This window comes from Corvus hawaiiensis, chromosome 6, assembly GCF_020740725.1.
Source record: "Corvus hawaiiensis isolate bCorHaw1 chromosome 6, bCorHaw1.pri.cur, whole genome shotgun sequence".
Taxonomy (NCBI): domain Eukaryota; kingdom Metazoa; phylum Chordata; class Aves; order Passeriformes; family Corvidae; genus Corvus; species Corvus hawaiiensis.
The window spans coordinates 8,059,195-8,084,235 of NC_063218.1; the positions used below are offsets into that span (position 1 = coordinate 8,059,195).

Here is a 25,041-nt window from a genome sequence, read left to right on the forward strand (position 1 = left end):
TTCTGCTTCCCGTGGGGTGGTGGGGCTCCCTTAGAGCTGCTCCTTCCCCTGTGTGCACCCAGGGAGACCTGCTGGGAGGGAGAGAGCTGAGGAGAACAGTGTGATGGCTCTGGTGTAGATCACCTTGAGTCAGGGAGGGGTGGCCATCCCTGATTTAACCACAGTCTCTAGTGCCTTTGCTTACTGTACAGGAAAAAATACTCTACGTAAATGATTTGAGCACTGTCTTCAGCAGAGTCTGTCATGTGCCCATGGATACTACGGGCAAGGAATGATGCTAGGCTAGGAGTGAACAGATGAGTTTATTTTTTGATTACTCCAGTGCTTTTGCCTTCTTTTTTCTGGTTTGATGGCCAGATTTTGCTTGAAGATAGTTAATTTTAGAAATCCAATGTGTGCAACATAGCAGACACATTTCAGCATCACCAAAGATTTAAATACCATTCAGCTCTAAGAGAAATGCTTGCTATTTGCCTGAAATATCTCTACTGCTGCTTTTGATATTGACCATTTTTCTTGTAATTATATTTAGGGAATGATTTACAGTTATAAAATGTTGTTTAAGAGTTTAGTTATACCTTACTCTCATTTGTTAAACCATTCCCAAGGGTTTTCTTTATAGTTGTAGCTAGCCTTTAATTTGTATATAAAGGAGAAAAATTAAATATTTATTATTACTGTTTCAGATGCTAAATAAAGTGTAAAAAGCATATTTAACATGAGGATCTTCTGATAACAAGAACTCTGAGCTGAAACATGTAGTAAGCCTGGATTTTATCTGTGGTTGCAATGACTGTTTGCTCCTCAATAGAAAGCTACATTAGATGGAAGGGACAAGGCATTTCAAGGCTAAATGAGAATCTTAGGCTTACTTGATTAGAGCTTGCAGAGGTTGCTAAGAAACAGCCTAATAGTCCTTGAGTAACCAGTTATATGCCCCTTGGACAGATGCACTGGTACTCATTCTCTGAACTTGCTTGGGTTTTTTTGTTGGTTTTTTTGTTGTTGTTGGTTTTTTGTTTTTTGGTTTTTTTTATTTGGTTTATTTTTTTAAATCTGAGATAAGGCTGGAGTATTAGTACACAAACTGCAATCTGTTTACATCCTGCTTTGGTCTTGGAAGTCCTGATTATATATATCTTGCTCCCAGCAGGATGTGCTCTGGTGGGCTTTGTTTAGTATGTTACTATTTGATTATTGTGACATTTAAATTATTCTTGCAGTGCCTCTTCTAGTTCCACAGAGTTCACTGTGTCTCTAGTCTCTCCAGTGCTTTCTACTACTATGAACATACCAGCTTGAATAACTTCAAGCATATAACATTCACACTGGATAAATTTTACGTTTTCAGACTCTTACTGAGTAGTAAATACTAATACTGATGCAATATCCTATGGTAGGTAGAAAAATGCTTGCTTTTGGGTAGAGCTAGCTTTCCTTACCCCTTCATGCAAATTGGAGAGAATTTTTGTATGAGCTAACAGTTAACTAAAACATCAAATAGAGTTATTTCCTTTTTCCTTTTTTTTTTTTCTGAATATGTATGATTCTGTTTATAGCATTGTAAAGGTCAACAGTCTACTTTAAGACAGAATCTACACTTTTAGTGTAATAGGTCCTAGATTCTAGCTGGAGAACTTAAGATCTAATTAGGGAACTTCTTCATACTTGGAAGACTTGATTGACACGTGCTTTAAGCAGTTAAGTTGAGAAATATTTAAAGAGCTTAATTATTGATCTTCAGTTAATCTACTGAAGTAGAAGTTTTTTAGGATGTGCAATTTTTGGTTCTATTTAGTGTTCTTCCTATTGACTGAGAAAAATTTTAACAGCACTGGTCTGGTAACCTGTGCTACTGCTTAATGGTTTCAGTTACTGTTCCTTTCTCTTACACCATTAAGAAAGGTGGTTTTAGTAGGTCTGACTTATGGTACAGTGACATGATTTTCCTTGTGTCACAACATGGAATTTTTACTGTAACTGGCTACATGTAATCAGCAAAGTCTAAAAGTCAGACCGTGCTTACTTGGACTGTGAAGGGCAGGTATATCCATGTGCTGCCCCTCAGTAATGACTGGTTTTTGCACGCCACAATGACCTGATAGCACCCCTGTGTTGGTTATAAACTGTTGTTTAAATCATACGTTTATATGTAGGCCCAGAATATTTTAGTGTTGTGTTTGGCTGTTGGATACCTTTGTAGAATAGAGTATTTTTTCCATGATTCATCTACACGTATTGGTGCTTTCTCCTATCAGAAAGTGAGGAAGGGAGGGAAGTAGGGTAAATGAAGTGCTTAGACTTGCACAAACATGTAAGGTGTAGGTTGTCAAATATTTAGTACTCCTGCAGTGCCTTCTGATGTTTGCTGTTCAGCTGTGATAACTTCAGGGTTGTGACTACCAAGCTATAAACCACACATCTCTTGTTCTGGAAGAGGTGAAGGTAAAGTGGTTGCCCAAACCCAGCTGGTGGCAATTCTTCAGAGGTTAATTTCCAGAATTCAGGTTCCCTTTATCTAACACTGTGTGTCCTGGACTTAGACTGAGGGCTGTCAGAACGTTAATTGTCACAGGGCTCAGGCAGAAGTGCAAACTGCTGCATGTCACCAGAGCTTGTCAAGCTGCTCATATCTACTCCCAGATCACTGCAAATATAAGGTAAACAAAATAAGCTTGGCTTAAATAAAAATAATAAGCTTGCTATCAGTGATAATTTGTTTGTCCCTAAGTCATTAGGATGGATTTTCAAGATTTGGTACTCTGTGAATCTTCAGCTTGCCAAGGAATCTGGAGAATTCAGAACAGCAGGGAGTTGGTGGCAGATGAAGTGCTGAAACTGTAAAGTGGTCACTAGGACGTACTCTTGAGTTATGACTCCAGCTTTGGACTAACAAAATTACTCTCTGGCTTTTTTTAATGTTGGCCTACTTTCCATGGCTTTGTTCTGTTCTCCATTGATACTCATCCTGATGAGGAAAGCTGTAACATTGTTACCCACCAGAGGAATAACTAGGGGTCAACAATGAAATAAATTTGAAGACTTGCTGACATCATCTCCCTGTCATAGCTTCCAGATCCATGGCAGTGGGAGGAGAAGGGAAAAAATAGAGAAGCATTCTTAATTTACATGCTTAGAGTAAATTTATAGGGAATGTGCTTACTTTCAAAGGCTGTTTCATGTACTTTGCTACCCTTGTTACAAAGCTCTCCTTGCTAAGGTGTGCTCATCTGTGGGCTTTGTCTGATTTGTAATAATATGAAGCTATATCAGATCCCCTCCAGTTTACATGAATCTGAAAGATATGGTTGGATATTGAAGTTCTGATGCTGCTTTGTTATGGTGGGATTGATCATGTCTTGGTTGTCATATATTCAAGTAGATAGCTTGGAATTGTGGCCTACATATGCTGTTTTATGCTGTGTTTCTTTGCACTGTAAGCAATTAATTTTTAATAGTAATTAAGTCCAGTGTAGTGGCTGGTGCTGCAAACATGTGATAAAGATTTACTGTAGCCACTGTTCAGAAGATTCAGTCCTGCTCCTGGAATATGATAGAAGCACTTGTTTCAGGAATGCGTTTATAAACGTAGCTTTTTCACAGCTAAACTCTGGCTCTACCATGTATATTTAACTGTGTGCACAATCCCTGTTTAATCCTTTATTCAAGTTCCTTGCATGTGTTGATCTACATGAAAGAACTTGCACCTACTCTGAGTGGCGACTCTTATTTTTTTGTTCAACTGATTCCTGTAAATTTACAGAGAACTAAAATAAGGTGTTTTATTTCTGCTTGCTTCCCTGTCAACCTCTTTAGCATGTGCAGAATTTGAAAACTGAGCTAGTGTTTCGCTTGGGGCTGAAATGAAGGACAGTTTAGGTGTGTTATCCCTTTCTTTTGGATTAATGACACTTCTGTTACTAGCCATGAACAGGTTTACATTCTGTTTGAGAAGTCTCTTGTGGAAATGCGATGTTCAGATTGACTGAAACTGTTGTGTGACTCATGTAGCAATAAAATAGAAACATTTGTGTTTCTTAATGTTGAAAAGGCCCGTGGTGATACCTGTGCTCAGAACCAAAGCCATGGGAGGAAAATGATGGATCTTGTTTAGAGCTGCATGAGGGTTCAGTCTGTCAGCTGCTGCCATCACTGTGGGCCAGTGGAGTCTTGGCTTCATGTCCCCTTTCAGCTGTGGCTGCTGCTGCCCAAGGAGCTCTAGGGGTGACTCAGTTGGGTAGGACTGATGAGGGAATTGAAGAGGACTTAGAAAAACATTGCCACAATCTCTGCTCCCTTAGGAGCAGTGGTTGAGTGTGGGCCTCTCCTCTTCCTAAGGCAAGACATCTAGGGCTCATTAGCTGGAATTGGTTTTGTAGGCCTTTGCTTTTTCAAAAACAAAGGGAAAGATTGCAGTGCTATCAACAACTAACATTATTTAAAGGGTTTAAGATTAAAACACTATTCCCTATTCCTGGGGACTTTGCATACATAGAACTTGGGGGCATATCTGGTTTTTTATAAATTTGCTTAACTTCTTAGTATGCATATTTCCAATACAAAAGAGAGTGCATGCAGGTGTTCTGTGTTCAGAACAATAATTAAAGTATGTTATTACATAGTTAGTTTAATTCCCTCTTGACTTCAAGTTGAAATTATAATGATGCATGGCTCCAAGTGCCCAGAGGACACTAATATCCATGCCACATGGAGTGCAGAGGGGAGGGGAAGAGCAGTATTAATTACTAGTCCATCTTTGAATTCTAAATATTAGCATAAAACAAGCCTTGCACTAACCGTTAATGGGTCTTCATGGTTGTTACATACACTTCAAAAGAGACAATCTAGCTACACTTTCATTAATGCAACAAGAAAGTGTGTGTATAATGGGCTTAATTTATCTTGGACTTCTTCCAAAACTTTAGGAAAAGAGTAAGACATGGATACTTGGTTAATATCAAGTTTGTCTAAAACAGTTCAAAGGTGGTAGCAAGGCTGAGAGCTTCCACTTAAATCTAATAGAGTGATGTTCAGATGGTCCACAACTGTCTGCCTGGTATGGTACTTGTACATGTCTATCTAAACGTCTTTTCTCTCTATTCTCTAATTTCATCAATATTTTCTTCTGTTCTTTGCTATTGGATTAATTGGGTGGATCTCTGGATACTCTTACTGCCAGCTCCAGCTGTGGGGGAGAGGACTGGAGCTTATTAACTGTGAAGTCATGAAAGTATCTGAAGATGTAGCTGGTTTATTTCCTTTAACGAAATGATCAGGCAAAATGTCTGTTGACACTTAATCCTATGATCCTCTATCTAAAACAGTGGATTCTGATTTTTTTGGTCCACTAAAACCGGATACTAGCAAAGAAACATCTACTGGCATTGCTACTCTGTTTCCTAGTATGTAATTTCTGATTCAATATCGATTTCTAATTTCAAAAATCAACACCTTGTGTTCTCCCTGAATAGGATGGAAGGCTGTTATTTAAGGTTCAAGCGCATTTTCAGGATTGATGCACGTGGGGTTAATTTCATTTTCCTTTCTGCTGCTTTTGCTCTAGGACTCTCAAAAAGGGAAATGTAACTGGGGGATGTTAACTAGGCTCTCCTGTTTGAGAGTGAGAATACAAACTGATAGCTGTTTGGCAATTATCAGGTAGACTACTAGGAGGTTTTCTCTTCCTTTTGTATGGTTGTAGTGTTCCATACCAAATCCTATTGCTTTGGATGGTAGCTGTTATACTTAAAATAGTGTTGGTAATTGGCTGGCTTCTCTACTATCTAATTTCTTCTAAGGTGTAGAAGGAAAGCTTGCTGATCCTATTTTATATTTCAATATGCTTTCGAGAAACCTCACTGGGACAGGCACAGTAACAGCCATATCAAAGGATACCCAAATATTTGTTAACTTTTAATCAGAGTACATAAAGGTTTAGTGTATGTAGATAGCTTGGGTAAATTAGCAGAGGGGAGCTGTGCCTGTAGAAAGGATGACTAATGGTTCTTCTGTAACCCTTTTGTATTCTGTGCTCACCATTAGCTCTGACCAGCTACTTGAAACAAAGCAAAGTGATGAGCAGGGTGGTTTAAGACTGTTTTCAGGTGGATTTTACTTTGTGTACATGTCATCCTTCTTTATGGTGTCAGTTTTTCTTTCACAGTGGTAATGTGTGAACAGAGCATTGCTGTGCTCAGGCTGCTGGGACAAGCTGTCCTTTTTTGAGGCCACATGCCTCAAGCTTTTTATGGGATGTCAGGCCTCTGCCCAGCAGATCCGAGGATCATCTCCAAGATTCTTCTGCCATGTTCTTTGTTGCAGATTGGAATAGGATTGGTGAGCTGGGCTTCCTTTACCTGGAAGAAAAGCAGTTTCACAGAGTTGTCAAATAGTATTGAGATTCTGCAAGTCTTTTCCCATGACTTGTTAGAGACCTGCAGGAGGTCTTACGTGCATACTGACCAAAACTTTAAAGGCATTTTTTTCCTTACTGGAGAGTGTGAAAAAGTACAAATGAGAAAGATTACCAGCAGTAGGTTTACCTCTATATAGGTATGGCTCCAGAAGGCCTGTGATGTCTTAATTCCTGCTTCTCTACTCCTGTTTATTTTGGTCTAAAATGTGTTTCCTGAGGTCACTAAGGATTTTGATCTCTGCTCAAATTCTGAATCTGTATCATCTGAGGCCTGGGCTGAGCCTGTAGCAACTGTCAGGCACACAGATATTGAGGCAGACCCAAATGGCTAAAAGGATATATCTACTGTTTCCACTTATCAGGAGTACTCTAGGGATCCGTGTAGAGTATCTAGAAGCATCTTTTGGAAATCTAGATAATTAACCTGGTTTGCTCTGAAGAGACTGATTCTTCCAGTAGTTTGTGTCTGGGATCTTGTGTAATGATGAGGATTCCTTACATTATTTCAAGATGTGTTTTATGGAGAGTAGTGCTGCATTTTGGGTGGTTCAAGCAACAGCAAGTCTGTGACTGGTTTTTGCTTTTTATTGCCTTTCAGCTTTTAAGTTCTAACGTTTTTTTAGCTGTTATTTTCAGACTGTCACAGATGCTCTTGCCTTCACAGCTTCTGTGCCAGTCATGCTAACCTAATCTTCGCCTTTCCTATTCTGTTCCTCCCCTAATTCTCCCTGGAGAGCAAAGATGATGTTTTGAAAGCTGTTTTGTTCCTTAGACTGGTTCCTGAGTGGCTGAGAGGCCCAGATTTTAATTTCTTGCTTGCTCTTCAGCTGGTATGCAATGACATGTCTGGCTGGTGTGACACTTGGCTCAGTGACACACGTAGACGGTGCAGAATCACTTTCTTGGTGGAGGAAGGTTAATTAGGAATAGCACCAGCCTTCTTCTGTGCCCCATAGAAGCCAGTAGGGGTTGGTTTTGGCTAGTGTAAATAGAACAGCTAAAGTTTGGAGATGAATTGTGAAATTATTTCAGTTATTTTCCTGTGTAAACCTTGGTTTACCAGTCTTCCCCAAAACAAGTACTGGTTTTCTTATAGTTAAACCAGGATTTTTGTCACAAATGTGCTGATGAATTTTTGTGTGAAAAATTGCTGTGAAATCATTAAGCTTTGTATTTCACTTGACACTTGTCAATCTTCCTCTAGTGAAATAAGTGCTTGCTGTATTTGAGCATTTCTGTTGTCTTGCTTTGAATGACAGTATGTTCTGCTTTGTGTCACCTGACTTAATCACTATTAAAAGACTGTCTGGATTAACTTTTCCTCAGGGGAAGTTTCAGAAGCCTACGGTCCTCTAAACCTTTATTCTAAATAATAAGATCTCCCAGTTAGTAGCTTTAGCTCAGCTTGCCTTTTTTATCTGAACAGCATTTGTTGCATTTACGGCAACAGGTACCTGACTGAATAGAATGCATGGGTTGGTGATTTCTGCATTTGTCCTATTTCATGCGACACTTCAGTATTGCAGAAAGGAGAATCTTGATTAGATTTTTCAATTATGTCGTCTTCTGTCATGGTTTTCAAAGAGGAGATATAATTATAAATCTGATTTAGAACTGCTTTGTTTCTCCTGGCTTCCTTTTCTTCCTCAGACATTCCTTGGTCACAATTTTCGTATTCGTGGGATAGATGGTAATGACTCAGGCAGGTGTGCAAGATTCCATAGTGTAATTGTGTTATTTATTCTAGCACTTTGTTGTTTTAATGTCAGCCATCAGAAAAAGTGAAATACTTGCTTCAGAACCACACCTGTGCTGGAACTGGAGTTCAGAGAATGTGAACAAATGTTCACTGGAGGTTAATGGCAAGAATATAGAAAACTGCTTGTCATTGTCCCAAGCTTTGTCTTCAGCCTGGGAGCCTCCAGAAATAGTCTCTCTGAAGTATTTGTGCCAGTTTGCCCCAGGACCCACAAAACTCTTAAAACTACTTTTCCCTGGGGCCACCTATGTAGTGTTCTGCCTAAAATGCAGTCTTCTCTCTCTCATTTCTCCTGGCTGTGACTCCTGTTAGCTTATTTTCTTACTTTTTAGTTCTTGCCAAGACCATGGAAACAGATTATCTACTCCTGACCCATCCCCAGGGCTTTTTGAAGCATTTAGGCTTCTGTCACACACTCCTGTTGTGTCTTTTCCAGACTGAGGAGTTTTGGCCAACTTTTTCATTTCTCTGATGGAAATAACTTGATTCTTTGTTCTTCCTTCTTGCATTTCTGTGGACCTTTGATTTCTGCAGCCCGCCTCCTGGAAGATTTTTGTTTTTCTTTAACTGCTTTTCCTATCCAGGGTGCTCTTTACAACAGACTTCTGAATATTAAGTAGTCAAGACATGGATGAGAGTGGGAGGCAGATCTCTTACTGTGATCACAGAACTTGTGTTGAGTTTGTGAAGGGAACTCGCTTAGCTAGGAAAAGCTAGATGGCTTAGGTGGATTGAAGGAGTAGTTAGTTATGGAACTGGCAAGTCAAAAGATGTATTTAGTGAAACCTTGCTTATCAATACAGATTTGCGCAGAAGAACAAGGTCACAGGTGTCATTAACCCAGGGTTATGAAGTGCTCTATGAAAATTAGTTTACATTCAACAAGGTTGGAAGTTAAAATGAGATTTGCAACACTGTAATCCTTATTATGACAGTTGGTACAAAGAATTCTGAAAGATACCATGGAAAGAGAAAAGAATAAGGAGTTGTTAAAAGACCATCTATAATGTCATTGTTCTAGTAACAACAATAAAGTTACTGGTCATTTATCTAGGATGAAATTGATTATTTTTTCATAAGCATTAAACTTATTCAGTTGGGAAAAAAATAATCTCTTTCCTCCTTGATGTACTGATTAGTTCTATAAGCCAATACTTTTGTTGAGACTTGTGTCACAGAGGATCTGCGTAGAAATGGCATAAACAGAAGGCATTTGCAGTAAAATAGAAGTATTTCAAGAAAACTGACAGCTTATAGCATGGATTGGTATTAAACATTGATATTCTTGCTGGAAAAATCTCAAGAAAGGCAAGTTATCATGGGAGTCCTGAGTAGCTGAATTTTCACTGATGCTTTTTTTGCTTGGTTCTGAAAGTATATGGAAAACAGATGATTTGGAAGTCAATCCTATGGTGTTTGCTCAAATTTAAGTGGCCACAGTTGGCAGCTCGGACTTCATGGTTGGAACTTAATCTGCTCTTAACACAGCAGAGATGTGTACATGCTGGAATCAGGGGAAGGGGGATGGATGGGGTGGGGATGAATAGCAGACAGCTAAAAAAAGCAGAGGCAAGCATTACTTCTGCTCCCTTGGACTAGCATTACTGCTATGTGGGTAATGGTGAAAGGCGCTGCTTTAGAATAGGGAGGGGCTCTTCTAGGAGCTGAGAGCAGCCAGCAGATGAGCTCTTCTTCGGATGAAATCCTCACCTGACTGCTGCCTGGTCACATCTCCTGCAGGTTTTCTAAATGAGAAGCTAATGGCTTGCTCCTGGTGCTGTGAAAACTGTTACTGGGGTGCCTGTTTCCTTTTTCCTCAGGGATGCTGCTGCCCTGGTGCAGCAGCTGGCTGACAGGTGCTATCAGAGGTCAGGGCCAGTGCTGAACCAAATGCCTCATCTCTGACTTGCCATTTGTCACAAGGTTGACTTGGCTGAGATTTGCTTTTGAGTGTCTGTCTAGGGTGCTAAGTTACAAGAAGCTTGTGGAGTCTTTATTCCCATGGTTTAGCTTCTCATATATAGATGGATCTCCAGAGGGCTCTCACTTTGCTTTTATGTGGTCTGAGGTGACTCTGTTAACGTCCTGCCTTGAGGAGCTCTAGTCTGTCAAGGCATTTAGGCCTTTTGTGAAAATGGGTCACTGTTTCTACAGGCATTAGCTAAAGCTAGTGTGTGACTTGAGATGATTTTAAGAACTCCACAGCTGAAATGTTTGCTGTTCCATGATATATAAAGACCCCTTCACACTGAGAAACTCCTGCTGCATTCTGCTGTCGCAGGAGGATCAGATTATCTTCAAACTCTCACCTGAAGATCTTAGTACAAATGTATCCTCTGGTAAGGTATGTCAGGATCCTGGTAGTTTGATCACCCTGGAGTGAAGCATACTGCTCCCATTTCATAAAACACTAGGCACTGCCAAATAGGTGTTGTGATACCCCTTTGAGTTCCTTCTTCAAGCTGTTTTATCTTTCAGATGCATGCAGCTGGTTGGTAGGATTCTTCCACCTAGTTGATGGGTAATTTTCTTTGCCTGAAGTGAGTCTCTACCTGGGTGTTAAATTTGATACACTAACTCCAGGACTGACTCCTATTCACCTGTTGTTTTTATTTGTGCTCTTTTTGCAATGAAATGATCTTAATAGTCTAGATTTCCCTCTGCCACCCCCATATGCACACACATACACACCTCTCCAGCTTAGGTTTTGCTTAGTTTGGTGGAGGAGTGGAATGAGTGTTAAGACTCATGTAGGTGGAGATATCAGCCTGTTGTCTGTTAACCATGGCAAAAAATAGCCCCTCTCACCCCTCCCTGGTTTTGCAGACTTCCTAAAGATTGTCAGGTGGGGCTAATTCATAAAGAGTTCCCCTCACACAACATTAAGGCTCCAGAGTTTGTAAACATCATCCTGCTTTTGTGACTGGGCCAAGAGGAGTATAACTGCAGTAATTGCTCTCAAATAGAAAGCTTCAGCTTGCTCAACTGCTTTCTGCTATCTGCTGCTGATGTTTGCAAGGCTCCAACCCAGCCTTCCACTCCTAGCAAAATGGGACTGTTTGGCCCTGGTTTACAAAGGGAAGGCTTTTGTTTAGGACTCACTGTGCTTGCTCCTTAAATGAAAAATGGGGATTTGGAGGATGGGCATCTTTATGATTTGCATGGTGGATGGTCTCTGAATTCAGCAGACAAGCTCCTTGCATGCAAGTGGCTGAAATATCCTTCAAGTTTCAAAAAAAGCCCCTTACCCTGTCCCCAAACCCCCATGTTCCCCCCAAATGGGGATGATTTATTCCTTCAGTAAAGGTCCCTATTATGACTTTATAAAGTCTGTTTCTAAAAGATAAACCTTCAGACTGTCTGTGCTTAAGCCTGTATTGACAATGAGTCCTGGATCTTCTCAGAATCTTTCTTCATTTCTTCCTTATTCACTTTCCACCTCTGGGTTATTCATGAGGAAGTTGTATGAACTCACTGCAGAGTTCCTGGGGAAGGAAATGGAATATGCTTGCCTTGAAGTCAGCTTTTTCCATGGCAAGCAGGCTGCCTGGGGGAGGGGAGAGGTGCTGAAACAAAAAAAGGGGGGGCAAGCCCCCCAGACCTGAGCTTGCCTCACTTGACTCAAAGTTCCTTAGGAAAGCAAGTATGAGAATTGACTGTGCTGATCAAGACTTAGTGGACTTGGCTGCAAAAAATATTGGTGGTGGCTTGTTCCAGAAGTTGCAGAAATTAACCTGCAGTGAGACTAGTGATATGCTATCCAGTGTTTGGACAGTTGAAATGTTTGAGTACAAATGTTGCCTGTGCTTGATTGAGGTTTGAAAAGAAACAGTATTTCCTGGTGATGAGACCCTGCATTTACTGTGTGACTGTGGAACAGGAAGATAAGATGGGCTTGGGATTTGTTTAGGAGCCACACTTTTTTAATACTTCATAGCTGGTTCTTAAAACATTTTTCCCTGTAGAAAATCCACTCAGTCCTTTTATTCATGTGAAATTAATAATTTTTTTGTCTGTTAACATAAAAGTCACCACAGAATGTTATTGATGCAGAAAACTTCAAGTATTGATTTCAGCTCAACCTTCACCTTTTGCATTTTTCAGACTGTTGGTTGGAGAATCTAAGTTCTATACCTGACTGAAAGTGTTGTCATCAGATTGTTCATCTTTCTTGGGATGAAAAGTCTGACATGACTGGTTTGCCAAAAAAAAAACAAATCCTACCTCTTGAATGTTGATTTGCAGATATCAAGGTAATAGTAATAGGTCATGAAAAGACAGTGCCAAACCAATATTACAGGTCTTGTTTCCCCCCTCCCCAGAAAGGAGGTCGCTGGGATAGTATGGGGAGTGTTTTGTTTAGTGTAAACAGTGGAATAATGCTTTGAAGTTGCTTGTGTCAACACCAGTCCTGAGAAAAAAAACACAACTGAGGCAGCATCACCAGGATAAACAGACTTAATTTGTATCTTTCCAAGCTACTTGGCATATCTGTTTAGTTAACTCCTACGAAGTGGCTCTTGCATAAGCTGTGCTCTTCTGCAGAAGTGTGCTGATACTCTTCTGACTTGTAGCCTTTAACATCTTCTGAGTTCTGGCTTGATGAGCACAAATCCTGTTGTTCGTGTGTTTAATTCTTTCCAGAAGATAAACCTAGACACCAAAATCAGTAGAATCGAGTCTCTTTTTCAGTACTGGTGCTCACCCCCATCCCCTCCCCCTCCAATGTGTGCTGTGGTCACTTTAAAAATATTTTCTAAATATTTTGCTAGTATTGGTTGAAATGAACAATAGATTCTACTTCACACAGCTTTTTGTATGTATCAGAACAGACTGGAATATGCATGTCCTGCTGTTCTATCAGCCTGCAGCAAGAGTTGTGTGCAGGTTAAAGAAGCAGGTGTGGTGATGTGTGTATTCTGCATAAGGCTCAAGATTTTGGGGCATTCTTAGGATACTTGTGTAGCGTTTTTTGTTAGATTTATGCATGAACTTGAACGTGCATCAACAGTCTCTGTGGAGAACATGTTCTTAAATAACTTTTAAGTGAGTCTGTTAGTATTAAAGATACATCAAAGAGCCAAGACACTGCTGGATGATGTGAGGGGGTTAAAGATTTGCTGTATGGGTAGTCCTTAGGTTCTGGACAAGAGCTAAATTAATGCAGGTTCTGTTGCTGTTTTCTGTAAGCACAGTTTAAGAAAGATGTCTGCTGTCAATGTCTCTGCTATAGATGAGTTACTCTCAGTTGGTGTTAGTATGTCCTGGGTAGTCTGTGTTAGACTTTCTGTAGAGGAGTGCAGATGCTTTCATAAAATAAGTATGGCCATTACAAAGCTGAAAATATCCTTAAAAATTTATATCCATTAGTGTTATTGAAGTTTAGTTCTTACTCTGGTTATTGGGTAAGGTTACTCTCAGGGTGAGCCATATGGATGTTAAAATTTCCACTAATAAATCATTTTGGTAGTAAAACGTGTTTCTGATAATTGAGCCATAACTGGGAAGCTCTCAATGCAGCATACTATGAACATATTTAGTAACACAGACGCTTTTTTTTGTAAGTTTTCAGCTGTCGTTTTAAAGTGAAGTGCAAAATTCAAAGAAACATAAGCAGATCTAGTGCAAGACTTGATGCATGTGGTAGTGGGCAAAACTGGTTTTTTTGAACGAGTGGGTTAAGAACCAGTTTTCTCTTTTGAGGTGTATAGCTGTAGTACGATGATGCATTGCACTACCACAGGGAGGAATTCCTCTTTGAAGTTATTGACCAGCTGGAGATGAGGAAGGGTGACAAGCTGGGTTGGTACCTTGTCTAGAGGTAAAATAGCCATAAAAATCAGTTTTATGGTTGCATTCTTGCTGTGTCTGTTGGGGTATTTGAAGGGTGGCTGTGTAACTCAGTAGAGACCAGGAAGTTGCACAACTGAGATCTGTCACAGATGATATTGATGGTCCAGTAAATACACATTTGTCTATCAATACTGTGTAATGCCATTTGATTAACATCTCTAATCTCCTGCAAGTGTGACTGCAAGCCTTTCTAAAAGGTTACCCTCCAAGTGCTTCTTCATGTGTCAGCAGCCAAGTGCCGTAACAGTAGACACAGGGAAGTGGAAGGATTTAAAAGTCTGTGTCTTGTCTTTGCTGTGTAGGTTCTTTAAACTTGTTGTGGGTGGGCTTGTGGTTCTTGGTGGTGACCAGTGGGAGGATGGTAAAAGCAAATGCTGGAAACCAGACCTGGAGCTTGCAAAGCCACGAGGAGGCAGCACGAGCTGTGTGGGCTCCTCCAAATTTTGGAGGAGCAGCTCTGCACCAGAGTCATAGTTGCTCATAATGTGACACTGAACCGTGCCATAAATCAAGTCCCTCCTGATGGGAGAGAATTTTCTAGAAGTCCTTGCAAGGAGTTTCAAAGATAAACCGAGACTTTTCCTTGAGTTTCAGTGCTGCTTGATAATTGTTTATTAAGCCTTATCAGAGGAACAGAGCCACTAGCGAGACCCAGGTACAGCATAGAGCACAGAAAGCAGTGAAGTCTCTAATTACCAAGATTTACACAGTCTTTTAAAGATAATTTAACCAATAGTTACTATAAATGTATATTATTTTCCCTTTCCTACCAATTATTCAGTAACATGGGCAGGAACTGCGGAATTCTCTATCCAGTCATTCCAAACTACTTTTACTGCAGAACATGGAGTAGTAGAAGAAGGAGAAGAAGGTTTAGAGAACAACAATCCTCCATTTTGATACTTTTTACTCCTATCTATTTACTACAAAGAGAAGCCCAAAACCTCTACATTTTTTACCCTGTGACAATCTTACAGAGTAGTCTACCACCTAATTCACACCACTGTATTTTCTAGTTCCTGTCTGATCATTGGTAATTTTTTCCAAGGTTGGAGGTTAAAACAGTGTTGTTCAGGGGGGTAAGAACCCTTAAAAACAGGCAGAGAAATATTCTCGGCACTCTAGGTTCCTACAATAATATACTATTAAGTTTTTATAAGATTGTAAAGCAATATTTTCTGCTCCAGAGACTATGGCAACTTAGACCATGAGATTTACCCCTAGAGCTGTGGGATTTCTTGTTTTAAGCATCTTAAAATGAGTAGAGCATCCCCACTGACACTGTCCAGCATGATCATGCTGGAACAGTGTGTTGCATGGAACTCTCTTTACCTACGGAAATTCCTTAGCATCCTGGGCAAGGATAAAAATCTGCTTTCAAATGGTGTTATGGGAAAGCATAGATGACTGGTCTGTTTCCTAAGACTGCAAGTCTAGCTCAGTTTTTTTTCTGACTTTTATGGGCGGTCAGGTGCAACAGCCAATTTGCAATAGGAAGGACCAGCACTTACATAAGATAAGTAAATGAGCATCTGGAAGCACTTGAGCACTGGTCTATACTTCTAGTAGAAATCAATGGAACATAGGAAAACTAAGGGATATGTTAGAAGGTAAGTCGTTAAAAGTGGAAGATGTGGATAACTTTGGACCTTTCGCTGATTTGCAGAGTTCTGCCTAGATTAGTTCATAATTTTGATGCAAAATAAGGAGACATGCAGTTGCCAGTAGGGCAGTACTATATAGAACTTATTTTCTCAACTATTGAATGTGTGGGTGAGGTAGCAGTTAGGAAGAGGGGTTGCAGGTAGTGTTTTCAGAGTACAGTAGAATCCTATCCTGCTTCCCTAAGTGCTGAGGCTGGGGGTGGGGGAGTGCAGGGAGTTGGAGGGCAAAGCTACTAAAATGCTCCACTAATATTTGTCTTCAAAAATTGGGTGGAGTTGTGAGCTGTGCTGTCACACCTCAGAGGCAGAGGCCTTTGCTTTCTCAGCTGATCTCTCTCAGTTGTCCATTCCCAAGGGCTGTACGAGCTCAAGTATGCCTCTGTCCAGTATGGTCACTGCTGAGCTCCCTTTTCCCTTTCTTTCTTGAGTCCAATCTAAATAGTCACCACTAAACCTGTTTCTGTTTCAGTAGTGTAAAATCATTTTCCCTAGGATATGTCTGAAGCTGAGAATACAGTACAAAGTTTCAAAGGCTGAGTTGTGGTTTGTATGTTAATGTAACTGAGCAATAGGAAAATAAGCACTCAAGTGCATTTCTGGGTAGAACAAACTCTCCTGTAGTCATGGAAGACCTCAAACAGCCCTTCTGCTTGGGGTGCTGCACTGATCTTATTGTTGCTGCTGTTCTAAAATGGGGAGGTTTCAATGTTATGATTAACCCTCCTTGGTGTGGAGTTGAGGGATGTATAAAGCACATAGGAGCCATCTCAAAATAAAAACACACATCTCTTGATGTAACAGTAAAATAGCCCTGATGATTGTGTGAAAGGTGGCTGAGTTCTTATGTAATTCCCTTCCAAAGAAGGTCCTTGCAATTTCTTGGCTGAATGTCCCCTTATCCATGTGAATTTATAGATCATTAAGCTGTGAATTGTGCACACATTAGGGCTTGGCTCTGCATGAAGATGTCTATAGGAGGGTTTTAGGATAGTGGTGCAATAACTTTTCTCTTCTTGATGGTTTTTCCTTGATTTTGAATATACGTGAGGATCTCAATGTTGCTTGTAGCAGTTGGAAGCTATCAAAGCTGAAATGGTTGGACAGCTATTCTTGTTAAACTCAAAACAGTTAAGAATTACCTGTATGCATAAGGTAACTTTTTTCTATATAAGTTCAGTATTTGAATATCAACATCTGTCCTACATATTCGATCATAAACCAAGTGAAATGCCTGCAGCCTTGGTTTAGTGAAGTAAAGCCTTCATGTTTTTTTTCTAAATAGTTTTAAAACTGTCTGAAATCATGGGGTTTTTTTCTCTCCTCAGGGGAAAGTACAGTACCAGGTGTGCTTACTGTAATAATTGTTTCTGCTGTGTGTTTTGTAGGTCTATTTTTCATGCTAGCCTTCCATGAGTCAGAAGTCTAAATTTTTGATAGATGCAGGGTGAACTGTTTCTTCTTTAAATATGTTTTTCTGTAAAACAGATCTGGTATAGACTTTTCTTTCATGTGCTCCCTAAAGGATGGCTCTCATTCCTTTCTAGGGGAGGTGGTTCATTTGTTTAAGTCTTAGATATCCCAGCTGTTTCCCAAGGTTCAGAACCTCATTTCATTTAAACCTTTTAGGACTGCTTCTGAAAAGGATTTCTGTGGCTAAGCAAAGCTGAGAATTAGATGCAGTGGGAGGAGAGTAATAATAATTCAGTCCTCAATGTGTGTGTGTGGAATGTTTTTGTTTTACTGTTAGCATGGCTTGTCCCACAATTTTTAATGCTGTTATATTTCATGCTTTTGAGAAGATGCCTTCAAGGGCTTTCACACGACAACAGAGAAATGAAATTTTCAACTGCTTCCAGTTGGCTTTCTTGTAGCAGTAAAATCTGCTTATTTCAAATCAGTTTGTCTGGTTATAACAGTTTTTTATTACTGTCTAATTGGTGTCTTGGTTTTTTTTCAGAGATCGTTCACATTAATATTAGAAGCGTGGGATTGGGATAATGATACGAAAGCTGGTGAGTATTTATGTAAAGCTTGGAGCTTGTGCTTATTCTGTGCTGTATGTGTGCAGCAGGATACAGTTTTCCCCCTTCTCAATTTGCAATCAGCCATCCCTCCAAATCAGCTCTAGGCAAACCTGTTGTTGAGTAAAGGGCATGTACAAATCCAAATTAGTGAGGAACTGGGAAAAATTATTGCTATATAGGAAAAAGAAGGTACAATTGTAAATGAGGGGTGTAATTAACACATGGCTTCTGATAATTAGCTCTAAAAATGTTTACAAATCATGGTAGGCCCTTTTTTTTTTTTAAAAAAAAAAGGAAGCTAATCTGTAGAGTTGCACTTCAAATTCTCCTCAGTCTGCCTGTGACCATGCTGTGCAATAGTTTCCATGATCAGGTGAACAAGTAAATATTCTTGCCCCCCATAAGGGAACTGTGCTTCATGTTCTTGGTGAAAGTGTTCTAAATCATGGTATGATCCCTCTCAAGTACTGGAACTTACCTTGCATTTTCAGTCTGTAAATGCCAATACTCCGTGTCAAAGCAGGGTTATTTATCTGAAGTGAAAGCAAGATTATTGTATAAATACTTGAAAATCATATCAAGGTGCTGGTTGCCATAATGCTGCCAAAGGAGGACTCCAGCTTGAACCTACTCTTTGTACATGGTTTACAAATATGTCTTAAAATAATTGATGCCTCTGGCTACAAGAAAAAAAATGAACCTCAGATTTGCATTGTGGTTATTGATGGACTATTAATTTTGGTTGGGATCAATGTAGAGGAAGGTAAGTGTTTGAACATTAAGGTAGCAAAGAGGTTATGTATGTCCCAAATCATCATCATTTCTAATTCTCAATTCCATGCTCTGCTGCTTCACTGACCACCTTTATCAAAATGCATCAAGCATAAAAACATGGCAAAGCTGAATTAATGTTAAGGCTGTGTTAGAGTCAGAAGGTCCTTTTTCTTGAAGACTGTTATCAGTCCCACTTGCACTTTCCTAATTCAGAGCTTTTTCTAACATACTCTAATGACAGACAAAGTAATGAGTTTGTCGTTTGTTTCTGAACCCTTCTTCTGTTAGAATTAAGCTTATTTTGTCTTGTTAAACAGCTCCTTCAGCCTTTTTCTATTGGCTGTGTTTTCTTTGCATCTCTGGTATTAATATTGCTGCAACCCTTCAGCTGAGTTGGTCCACAGCCTTCTTGAATGGCACTTCCCAAAGCTGCGAGTAGTGTTCAAAATGAGATCTTGTCTGCTGAGCAGAGTAAGCCTAAATCTTGAATAAGTTTAGATACCCTGCATTGTAACAGATTGGAGGAATCCTCTTGAATGCTTTGCTAAAAAAGTACTATGTGATGTGAATTTAAATGGTTTCCAGCTTGGGAATAATTTAACTAGGGGCACCTAATACAGCAAATATTAGAATATTCATGCCCTGTTTACAGAGGGCAAATCAACTCATGAGATGATGTAGGAAGGACTGAACATGAAGAGCCAGCCTATCCTGCATATCATCTGCCTGCATTTAAGTGCTGGATTTCATTTTTTAATTAGCTTTTTAGTAAATAATAGTATTGTAACTTTCTGTTTATTTCTTAGAATTTGCAGAAACCTCTTGCTTTAAACCCCAGATTTCTTTTCAATACACTTGATAAGAGGACAGTCACCTCAGGCTTGTTAAGTCTTTGTTATGCTTTTTAGTTTAACATGCTCTAACAAATCTCTTTACTTGCATTCATTTTTTTCCCTCTGAACTTCAGGCCAACAGGATATAGAGTGTCTTCTGGAGGCCTAGTGTGCCATCTCCTTGAATTAGCAGTTTTTATGAACTCTGGGAGGGTATATAAGTGTCAGATTACAGTTTAGCTCTATGAGAAACTGCTGATGGAAAGTGAACTTCCCTTTAATTTAGGCTGCCAGAGAGAGGTACTGCAAAGTTGTTTTGCATCTGAAATCTAGAAGGCTTGTCAGGTGAATTTAGGAAGGCTTTCTTGCCCTGTAATTTGGCAGAAGACTAGCTGAATGCTTGTCTTGGTTAAATGTTTTTATAGTTTGTTTACTGATTCTGTGATAGAGATATGTTGTTTTGCTGTGCTTCAGTTTAGGCTTTCAATGTAATATTCCTAGGAAGAACTCAGAATTCTCAATGCTGAAGGTTTGCTTTTTTTTCGGTTTTTTTTTTCTTTTGAGTGATCTTGGCAGTGAGCCCTCCAGTGGGTTTTGCCCTGTGAATCTGTCAAGACGCAAAGATGCTACACTTATATTTTTGCAAGCACCACTGAACTGCCAAACAGGCACAGATCAGTAAAAATTCACATGTTAGAGAAGAGGAAAGGGAATACAGCAACTGCTCCAGAGAAAAGACAATATCTGATCCTGGAGGGGTGCAGTGAATGTCTGTGGAAAGCTTAACTCCCTGTCAGTCCTGAGCGCTGTGCTGATCTGGGGATCAGGTTACATGTATCTTCTGTTGCTACTGTAAGAAAGATTAATCAAAGTAATTGCCAGGGTCTGTTTATAAGCTGATTAATTAGTTCTAGAGTCAGATTTTGCTTTCCTTTAATGGGGATGAGTAAGGCTGAAAGTTAAATGTAGGTTCTGTGTTCCAGTTTAGACTCCCAAGTGGGTATTACAAACCAAAACAACCCAAAAACCCCCCATCCAAAACAAAACAACCTCCCTAACAGAATAAAAACAGAACAATAGCAACAACAACAATAAATAACAAAACCCAAACAAAACAACAGGCAAACAAAAAACTCCTCCAAAACCTAGAAAGAGGGGCTGGGGCTTCCAGTGAACAACTTGAAGGTTCTAGAACATTTGTTACCCTTCCCTCCCTCTGTGTCCAAGCATCCTGTATTCTTCTTGCACTCAGTGAGAGCAAGGCAGGGGGACTCGAGCTGATCTGTGAAGTACCATCTCAAGAGCAAGTCTGCCAGGGCAAATGTTTTCCTGTACAAATTCTTAGAGGATCCTTCAGCCCCCGATTCCTGAGCTACTACTGTGTTTTTCTGCTCCTCTGCACCGCAGGGTTGGCTCGGGGCAGTGTAGTGTAACCACTTGTTTGCTTTGGGAGGGTGGAAGAGGAGGGGGAGAGGAAACTGGCGTAGATACAAAGTCACCGCGAAGGGCCTGTTCGCTGTCATCTGTCCCAGCAGTTCTGCTTTCCAGGTAAGTCAGTTGACTTGGCACACTTCAGAACTCAGCAGAGGCCTTGGCAAGGCCAAGCCCATGACAAAGCAAGCTGGCATCTTCACATGTGGAGTAACTTTCCATTTGACCCTGTCTGCTGCAGGGATGCAGTGCTTGCTTTCCTCCTTCCCATTAATCTGTGGGACACTAATCATCTGTCCTTAGGTTTTTGGAAATGGGGGCTTGAAAAAAAGGCTGAGGAGAATGTGCTTTCTGAGATGAGCATCTCCTGCTCCTTTTGGATGTGAAGTTTGTGTGATATCCCTGTGTTCCCTTACAACTACCAGCATCACCTTTTGTACAGCCTTGTTGGGGATGTCTGACCTCTACTAAGGGTCAGGGTGCTGATGGGCAGAGTTGCACAGTTAAATACCCTCCAGATAAGGCTTGCTCTTCCAAAAATCAGATGCTCCTAAAAATCAGATGCTCTGGGAACATTAAAGAACTACCTTTTAGCCATCATCTCATTTTATGCAAACATCTGTACCACTATCTGCTTTTCCAGAGAGACTTCTAGAAAACTTATTAATCAAGGAAATTGCTTGGGGGCTGTGTCTATGTACGTTTGAGTAATGAAGATGCTTTTTTGACCAATAACCAGAAAAATTCAGCCCTTTTCTGAGGGCTAAAAGTAATGAGTGTGAATCCCGAAGGTGAACCTCTATGGCAAAGTCAGATGCAGGGAGCAAGCTTGTGTCATCAAAACAGTTACGTGAGAGAGACTGAATATCTTCAGACACACTTTGGTATTGTGGGGGAGGGAGGAGAAACCTTGACAAACATGTTCCTCCCTGTGTTTACAGATCACTCTGGAAGATGCACCTTCTGCCTAGGATCAGTGTTAAATTTGAAGTTAAACAGAACTCTCATACTTACTCTGGTACTTAAAAATTTAGTATTAGAAATGAAATGGCTTGGAGCTGCTTCCCTGATGCCTTTTGTGGTTCAGGGTAAATTATTTGGCTTGCTTATTTAGGCTGTTAAGCCCTGCTTACACTGATAGAAGCTTGAGGAAAAACCCTTAAGACTCTGAATACATTCCTTTTCAGAGGAGCTTGTGAAGATAAAGTTTGAGTGTTCAAAAAGATGAAAAGAGCACTCTTGGGTTATTTCCCCTGTTCTTGACCCTGGGTATCAAGAGGTCTGTTCTGCATAGGTATATTTGCAGTAGCTGTAATGCTTGTTCCAGTTGTTTAACTGGGTCTGATGCATCTCCATTAGCCTGAAGATGTCTGATAAGAGTTTTTTTTATATAAGCCACTCCTTTAATCTCAGGACCTGTTCTTCAGTCCATCTGATGCACTTTGAGGAAGCACTTTCACATCAGTGGCTGCTGCAGCTGTTTTTAAGGAGCCTCTGTTGCTTATAGCAGGAAGGCAGCTCTATAATGTGTATTTGCTATTTGTTCAAATTTCCCTAACCATCCGGTGATTCAGCATGTTTTCCTTTATAGTTTTTCAGGTCAATAGTCATTGAGGGAAAATAAGATTATTAAAGGAGGCTGAAATCTGCCCAGGGAAGTGGTGAAGTCACCATCCCTGGAAATATTTGAAAGACATGTAGATGTGGTACTTGGGGACATGGTTTAGTGGTGGCCTTGGCAGTGCAGGGTTAATGGTTGGACTTGATGACCTAAAAAAGACCTTTAGGTCTTTTCCAACCTAAACAATCCTGTGACTGTATCTAATCATTAACATTTCAATGGTGACTGGTGTGATAAATATCTTATTGGTCAAAAATAAAATGCAGGCGGCCTTTTCTATCTTGCATGTTCTGCTGGAGACTTAAAGAAGAGGGATGGGCTTCAGTGTGTCTTGGCCAGCCATGAAATGTTTTATACAGTCTAGTCCAAGCAAGCATGCAGCTTATACATGGCAATACCACTTTTAATAATAAAGCTGAGAGTTACTATGAGGTCTCAATAACTGGAGTACCTTTCAATGCTTCGTTAAAAGGGGTTCCTTTTAAGTTCAATATTCTTTCATTTCAAGAGGAAACATTTTTATTGAAGCAAGCTTGGAAAAATATATAAAAAGAGTAAAATACTTTGCAGAGCCTGATACTTCTGTAACTTTTCCCTTAATGTTGGAGGGGGTGAAAATTGTCACTTTAGTCCTTTTACATGCTGAAGGGAAAATGCCACTTTGGTAAGAGATGCACAGGATACTTCTAAACTGTCAATAACTTTCTGGTTGAGAAACAGTCACTCCTTGGGTTTTGTTTTCTAAACAGATGAGGTTAATGAGTTCTAGAAAGCAACTAGATAGGTAAAATGCATTTGCTGAAGGAGATAGCTTAGTATTACTTGCTACCAGCTTGGCATGTTCTATATTATTAATAATTTGAACTTCAGGCCTTTTCTCACTACCATTTCAGCCTCTTGCTGTGTGCAAGTTTTTGGTTATTAATTTCTTTTAACGTGTACTTTACAGAATCTTTATTTAAAGAAAATGGGTGCTGAAGCTCTGCACTGACAATATTATAGCTATTTTATAAATGGGTATGGAATTAAAATGTGCAAGTGAAGCTTCTGTACCTTTTTCTCATCCTTAAATAGTGTTTGGAGTTCCAAATGCAACTTGCAGTCACCTAGAAAAGCTGTAGAGTAGGGTGGTACCAGATTTGAATGGTGAAACCATTATAAAACTCCTGTCACTGGGGCTACTCACTGTCTGCCCTTACCCCCCCCCCCCCCCCACTGTGCTTTGCTTATTCTCAGTGTTTGCTAAAGCAGTTGTATAATTTATTGTACTGGCTATAATTGTCTCACCTCCTGGTATTGAAGCTTCTATGCAAAGAATTATATGGATGAAGATACGAAAGGATATTCATATAAATGAAAATACTTTGTGTTGGCAGTTTCTATACTCTTACAGCCTAAAATCTTCCTGTCCCCTGGGACAGGTAATGCTTTGTGCAGGTTTGGCCTCAGTGAGTGGAGCCTGGCAGGAGCAGAGCTGCTGCTTTCTGTGGGGACGAGGCAGGATGCTCACAGAGTGTGCCGCAACAGGGATCACAGTTATCAGGAATTTCACTGGGAGTGAGGATAAGCAGGATACAGAGATGAGAATGGCTCTTGACAATCCTGGGTTCACTTGTTTATTTCTTCTCGAAATGTCAAATATGAGCTGTGCAGTGTTCTATGGAATGGTTGTTAAAGATGTTTTGCCTTTATTTTAGAGAGAATGATAAAATGGAAACAAGCCAGTTTATGTACATAATGCAAGCATACCAGAGCAGTCACTATTGCTCAGTAATTTCACAGCAAATTGAATGTATTGTGTTTTGCTTTGTTTTTAAAATTAAACTTACAGCAGATAACTTTATCTCAGCTATGAGATAATGCAGATCTTGCAATTTTATAAGAACAAAAAGGATGCAAGAAGAGCCTCAGATCAAGATAAAGCTGCTAGTTGTCAGCATGTGGGTGTGGTATGTTTGGCTGCCTTGAAAAATAAGCTATTTCCTATGGATTATGTTCCAGGGTTTTTTAATATTTCCTTTGGGACACTTTTTTAAATTGGCCTTCCTGTAATGAACTTTGCAAGGCAAAGGAAAATTCAGTTATACAGTAGATCTTTATCATCCTAACATTTTCTTTACTTGGTTTTCCCTTAACCGGTTGAGTACTTGTGTTTGGATTCCATACGTCCTCGTGTGCTATCAAACTTAACCCCCTGTTTAATTTACCTTTCTTTCCAAAAAGGTGAAAACTTGTTGATAGAACGAGTGGCACATGCTGGCATGATCAACCCAGAAGATCGATGGAAGACCCTACAAATCAATGGCCCTGTTGCCCATTTTGAAGTGCAAATAAGGGTGAAGTGTGACGAAAATTACTACAGTGCACTGTGCAACAAGTTCTGTGGCCCCCGAGATGACTTTGTTGGTCACTACACGTGTGATCAAAATGGAAACAAAGCCTGCATGGAAGGTTGGATGGGAGAAGAATGCAAACAAGGTAGTATGTTTCTTTTGTCTTGGATTAGCCCTGGTGTATGTAGAATAAGTGTAAACTGTAGTAGGTATTTCTGTGGTGTCAATGCTGTAGCATATTGATTTTACCACATATAGCCTTTGTCCTTTCAATATAAATCTTTATTTAAAGCATGCTCTGTGAAGAGTGGAGCACAGGATCCAGTGTTGCTTC

At 40.0% G+C, this 25,041-nt stretch overlaps 1 protein-coding gene across 2 annotated transcripts in view; it reads left to right on the plus strand.

Moving 5' to 3' along the window:
* JAG2 (jagged canonical Notch ligand 2) overlaps positions 1-25,041 on the plus strand; it is a 69,968-nt gene that overhangs the window by 8,935 nt on the left and 35,992 nt on the right. For both annotated transcript variants that reach the window (XM_048307688.1, XM_048307689.1), the window contains exons 3-4: positions 17,649-17,703; positions 24,598-24,852. In XM_048307688.1, coding sequence (XP_048163645.1) covers positions 17,649-17,703; positions 24,598-24,852 — 310 coding nt within the window. The remainder of the gene's footprint in view (positions 1-17,648; positions 17,704-24,597; positions 24,853-25,041) is intronic.